Source organism: Arachis ipaensis, chromosome B01 (assembly GCF_000816755.2).
Source record: "Arachis ipaensis cultivar K30076 chromosome B01, Araip1.1, whole genome shotgun sequence".
NCBI lineage: Eukaryota > Viridiplantae > Streptophyta > Magnoliopsida > Fabales > Fabaceae > Arachis > Arachis ipaensis.
The window spans coordinates 3311498-3317540 of record NC_029785.2 but is presented as its reverse complement, the minus strand read 5'-3'; the positions used below and the strand labels follow the sequence as shown (position 1 = coordinate 3317540).

At 32.1% G+C, this 6043-nt stretch overlaps 2 protein-coding genes across 3 annotated transcripts in view; one reads left to right on the top strand and one right to left on the bottom strand.

The window, feature by feature from the left end:
• Positions 1356-2175, top strand: LOC107644348. Its single transcript, XM_016348217.2, has 2 exons — positions 1356-1750; positions 1835-2175. The coding sequence occupies exons 1-2, from the start codon at positions 1437-1439 to the stop codon at positions 2007-2009; spliced, it is 489 nt and encodes a 162-aa protein (XP_016203703.1). The 5' UTR covers positions 1356-1436; the 3' UTR covers positions 2010-2175.
• LOC107644266 (alanine--glyoxylate aminotransferase 2 homolog 3, mitochondrial) overlaps positions 4994-6043 on the bottom strand; it is a 4849-nt gene continuing 3799 nt past the window's right edge. For both annotated transcript variants that reach the window (XM_021115890.1, XM_016348125.2), the window contains exons 8-9: positions 5368-5454; positions 4994-5263 (exon numbers count right to left, since the gene is read on the bottom strand). In XM_021115890.1, the coding sequence (XP_020971549.1) occupies positions 5220-5263; positions 5368-5454 (131 nt within the window). In that variant the 3' untranslated portion in view covers positions 4994-5219. The remainder of the gene's footprint in view (positions 5264-5367; positions 5455-6043) is intronic.

Below are 6043 nucleotides of genomic sequence, written 5' to 3'. Positions count from 1 at the left end.
GAATATTCTTTCTCATTAGTAAATATATTAAAAAAATCCATTTTTTTTAACGATAACTATATATTAAAAGAAATCTACTGAAAATTTGTATCTAATATAAACATTTAATTACAAATTCTTTTAATTGAAAGACTTACTTAAAAAGTTGATGAAATTATAAAAACCATAATTTAACATTCTTTTTCAAAAGAAATTATAAATAACTGTCCATAAAATATAGACATTCAATTAGATAAACTAGCTATATATAGGGTGAAGGATCATACCCAAAAAAGTCCTTTGAAGCAAAAGCGGATCCTACAGCAAAAGAGGCAGTGGTAGCAGATGCAGAGATGAACCATGAAGATTGATAGTTTCTTGCAGTGTTAAAATTTTGGTTTTTCCTCCATAGATCCAAAAGCAATGATATTCCAGCCATTGTAAGACCTTAATTATGATGATACACAGTTCTATGACCAATTAGAAACTCATGAAATCAACCTCCTCATGCAAGAAAATTTAATGCACCAAAAGGTTGGTATTTATATAACACTAGTAATGTAGTCCATTTATAAAATCAATAGGTCAGGTTTGAGCTAGTCTTCATCAAGATCGATATAAGTGGTAAAGACTCGAAATATTTTTAACAAAAATGCGAGTTCGAATATTTTCTATTAACTGGGAGATGACTACCGTACAATGCAATTGTAGTGTAACACTTATTTTTTGCAAAAATAAATCACAATTTCCTCAATTGAAACAATTGTGGCGAAATTACATTTGCAATCGCAATTTAAAATCATCACCTAAGCTTTTAATTGAAAAACGTTGATTAATTCGGTAGTTTCTTATACATTAAGATAGAGTGATATTAGATATAGAAATATAATATTTTAATGCAAGAATAACCTAAAAAAATAATAAATTAAAATTGTGTAAGTGCAACAAAACAAGTAACATGAGCATATACCTTATGTGTTTGTTGTGGAGTTTGAGACACAAGTTGGGAGAGAGTAAGGTAAGAAATTTGGTAGCAGAGGAGAAACAGAGTGAAGTGGGAAGAGGTAACAGTTACAAGATCCGTTTTTGTGGCAACTTGGCTTCGTGAATCGTTCCTTCTAACTCCTATCAGTGCTTCATGCTTTTTAAGGTAAGTCTTATAAGTTTTTTTAATTATAAATAAAGCATGAATCAATACAATATCACACAAAATAAATAAGTATATTTATCTAGATTACATTATTTCTCTAGCGTTAAAGCCCAAGCCAATATTTTCAGCCTAATACTGAGTTCCTGTAAAAAAAAAAATAGAGGTTTCAGCCCAAGAATGAATTTGTATTCCTTTACAATACGAAAGTACAATAACACCCCTACACCACTCCTCAATTTCCCAACTTCGCTACCCTCTTCTCTGCCATTCCAAAACCCAAAACCCAAAACCAGAGAAAGAGAGAGAAATGTTGCGGTCCCTTGTGAGAGCCACAGCGACAACAAACTCCAAAATCCAGCCATGGCGCGTGGCTCCTACTTTTCGCTACTCTTCCAAGCCCGCTCACTTTCTCAAACCCGATCCCAGGAATCCCGGCGCCGCCGCCACCGCTGCCATAGCCGGCCAGGCCGTCTCCGATCGACAGGAGCGCCTCCGCCTCCTCGCCGAAGATGACAAGAACCCTTCCCTTGACGTCGGCCCCAGTGGCCGCCCCCTCTTTACCTCCGCTCCTTCTCTCTCACACCTCGCTCGCCAACACGCTTCCACCTACTTCAAATTCACGTACTTTCTGACATTTCTTTCGTTGTGACATTTCTTCGAACATCTTATGTGCACTGGTGAAATTTTTTTTTTTTTTTGGGTCAGGAAGGGGGGGTTGAACTCTGTGTTACCGGAGGGGTTACCGATGGGAATGGTGACGGAGTTCCAGGAGTCCATGAGAACAGCTTTGCTTGTTCGCCAGAGCTTCCTCGATCTTCGCGACAATTTCCGGCGTGTTGTTGATCCTCCAATGTGGTCTACTAATGCTAAAGGTGTGTAGATCATGTTGAAAGTTCTTACGTTTTGTTTTTTCTGGGTGCTTCATTATGCATTTCCTTAGAGTCAATGTGACTAGTGTTTGGATTTAACTTAAGTTTCCTTGATCAGCTGAAAGTGTTTGATCCTAATATATGGAATTTGGCTTGCTTTTCTATGGTTGATTCTGATTTTGGGTGATTTTTCGCTTTNTTATCTTAACAAAAGAAAAAAAAAATTAATTTTCATCCAATGGTAGTATAAAAAATTTTACACGATCATTTAATCATGTGTTGTCATATTAATAAAAATAATTAATTTTCAAACTTACTGATAATTAAAAAAATTATCTAAATATGAAAATCTAATTAAATGACAGCATAAAGTTGTTTATATTGTATCACTGAATCAAAATTAAATTCAAAAGAAAACTATGGAGATATGTGAAAAAGAATAATAATGCATCCAAATGCATAATAAGAGTAGCCAAAGTTATAGCTCAAATGGCATAGTCTATCCATACTCAATTAAGAGGTTGCGGGTTCGAGTCTCTTATCCTTGGTAAAAAAAAAAATGCATAATAAGAGTATTGATATATACGGTTGGGTTTTAATAAGTGTATATCACCAATTTTAAAGTATGTATGGCATGATTGTTTAGTCACCTTGAAAACCAAGGGATGTTGACTAGTTTGATCATGATGAAGAGAAGGGTTGTCATAATCAAACACCAATTTCTGTGCTGTTGGAACATCAATCCCTTCAAGATAGTGAAGAGAAGAGAGTTCACAATTAGCATCTGCCTCCAAGAATGGAACTCCATCATCAACATTATTGCACTTGATTCCAAGTCTTCCATCACCACCATTATTTGTTATTATCTTACCTGCAAGAGGGTAATAGTAAACCAAAGCCTTTGAAATGCCTTGTTTTATCACATGACAAGGATCTAATAGTAATTGGCCTTTTGGGTCATCAAGATTTGCTTGGTATGCATAAATGATGTGACAGAGAACGTTGAGCTCAGGATTGTTGTCAATGCTTGATAGAGAAAGAACACAAGAAGGTGTTGGTTTGGAAGGTTTAATGATCACAACATCCTTCATCTCAAGTGAGAGTGTAGTTGCATTGTTATTTGCCATGAAAGAATGTGAAAGCTATGTGTTGAGAGAGATTATTTATTAGATTGGTATGCTTAATATTATTGCTTCATCTCTATATATATAGGTAGATTAGAGCTTATTATTGTGTGCAAATGCATGTACTTTGATCTTATCCATTCAATGTGAAATTGGAATCATTATTACAAGGAAAAGTATAGATAAACGATGAAAATATTAAACAATGTAAACAATAGATATATCAGATGTTCATTTTATTAGTGTACGGATGATTATTTTAATATTAAAATTTAGAGGGTTAATTTGAAAGTGTAGTGTATTTTTATTTGATTGGTAGTTGTTCATATTGTTCAACAAAATTATTGTCCCCTAACATTTCCCTATTCAAAAGTGGCATTGGAAGAAGTTGCATTGTCACTGACCGAAGAGGAATTGGGTAGTAGTGACCCCTTGATTATTAGGAAGGTAAGCAGATCTTGGAGTATAGCATACAGTAGTTATATTACAAAGTTTTTCACTGTAGGGGAGAAAATATTTTTATAATTATCCGTATAAACCAACACATCTCTCTTCCTCTTTTAAATAGTTGTTACTTGTTAGATTTTTTTTTCTTTTTTTTTTTGGGAAAATAAACCACCCCACTCCCACTGCCCTTAGACATAAGACATGGCCATCGAAAAATGGAAAGTGTTAGAATATAATTAGGATCAATTAGAATTATTTAATATATCTGAATATTTATTATAAGAAAATAGGTCTTTATTATTACAATTCTCTTAATTCTTATAAATACCTTTTTATATTGTATCATTCAAGACAACTTGAATAGACAAATTGAACACACTCAATAATATACAAATTCTTTCTCCAATTTTTAGTCTCTTATTTCTAAGAGGGAGCAATAAATTTCTCGTAGAAAGAGTTTGAATCTCTTAATCTAACTTATTAATGAATTTTTCCTGAGCATTTACAATCTTGTAACATTGCCTTAGATACAATGACAAACAAAATTATTGAAAGAACTATAGATTTTTATAATGTCTTTGTCTAGTACAATTGCTAAAGAAAAAAGGCTAAAAGAGCTAAATTTAAAAATTTTGTTTTTGAATGAGAATGGTAGATGAGTGATAGATGTTAACGATGCTTCGTTTGATATAATTAACGAAGCAAGTAAATTTCGTGCTCTTATATATTATATGGTAGAAACACATTCCTCTTAGAGATGTCTCTTAGTCTTAGATAACTTCATTTAAAAGTTTAAGCTAAGAGTATTTGGCACTTGGTTCGTATGTATATTAACTTTCAACTTAAGTCATGAATAGAATGAATGTGGGACCTTGAGCACCCATAATACCCAAATCTTTAATAATTGTTAAGTATTTAAGAAAAGTGGGAAATCACACTTTAAAAATTAACTGTTAAAGGTGAATAACCACTCTCCATATATACAACATCAAGCATCCCATACTACTCGATGTGAGACTTTGAGCACCCATAATATCCAAGTCCCTAACAGACTTTCTCTAAGAAATTATGTGTTAGAATATTTTAGATTTGGACTTTACATTGATTGTCAAATTTTGATTTCTTGGACATGGATTTAGAAGTCACTATATATTATTAGACTTGAAGTGGTTTTGACGCTTTGTACCTTGAATAGCTTGTAAAATGGGTTGAGTATATGTAAACTTAAAAATTTGTGTCTTTATTTATTCTTTAGTGCATTTTATTTGTTGTCTTATTTTTTATGTAGATTTTAACTTCGTCCTAAGATTGGTGCAATTGATGTAGGTTTCCACAATACATTGAAGAGCTAACAATCAGGGTTTTATTTTTTATTTCAAATCTTAAATTTCAATTTCAGTTTGAATAAACTTTAAGTCTTTAAGTTCTCCATGCGATTTAATTACTAATAATTAAGTGTAAGCCGGAGGTAAGTACATAATCACATACATAATATAAAAAAGAAAATTTAATGCTAACTCATATATTATACATAACAATATAACATGCTTTACTCTAGTGCAAAGACCGTTCTAAACTAAAATATTACACTAATAAGATCACAATTAGAGCATGTTCGTCATCCAAGATTATGGCATAGTGCAATAGGCTTCACATCTTTAACATTGTGTAGTCCATCACATCTACAAGAAAATCTATATAATGATGCAAAAAATGGCGAGAATTAGCATGAAAACATATAATAAGTACTATGAAGAGAAAGAAAAAAAAGGTGATGATAGTGATGACAATAACAAACCTGCATCTTCCTTAGTGAAACATAATGGAGGTGTAATCCTTATAACATTTCCATGAAAGCCACCTTTCCCAACTAGCACCCCCATATCTGAAATAGAATTGTAAGCTTAAATGGGGTTAATTGCATTGTATTTCTTTTTCTTAACAAGTAATTACGTTCTATTTCTTAAACTATACATCACGGCGGTTATTGAAAGAGTAAAGTATCGTTTTTCTTTTCGGGGTAAATTATATTTGTGTCTCTAACATTTAAATCGTCCTATTTGTATTCTTTATATCTGTAAAAGTGATTCAATGTTATTCTCAATTACACATCATGAGTAATAAAAATGTTTGGGACACAATTGATGATTTAATTCGAAAAATAGCTCATCAAAAGTTAAAATTAATCCCTGCAACATTTACATACTTCACTTTTCTAGGGACATAATTGAACCTAAACACAAATAATGGATACAATATTGAAATCGAACACATCCAAGTGAGAATAATTGAAAAATACAATATGATTTGTTAGTATAATTGACGGCAGAATAATATTAAATCACTTTTATAAATGTTAGAGATACAAATAGAACGATTTAAACATTAAGGATACAAATAGGACTTACCCTAAACATTGAGGACAAAAACGATACTTTACTCTTTATTGAAAATATACAAATCTAAAAAATTTT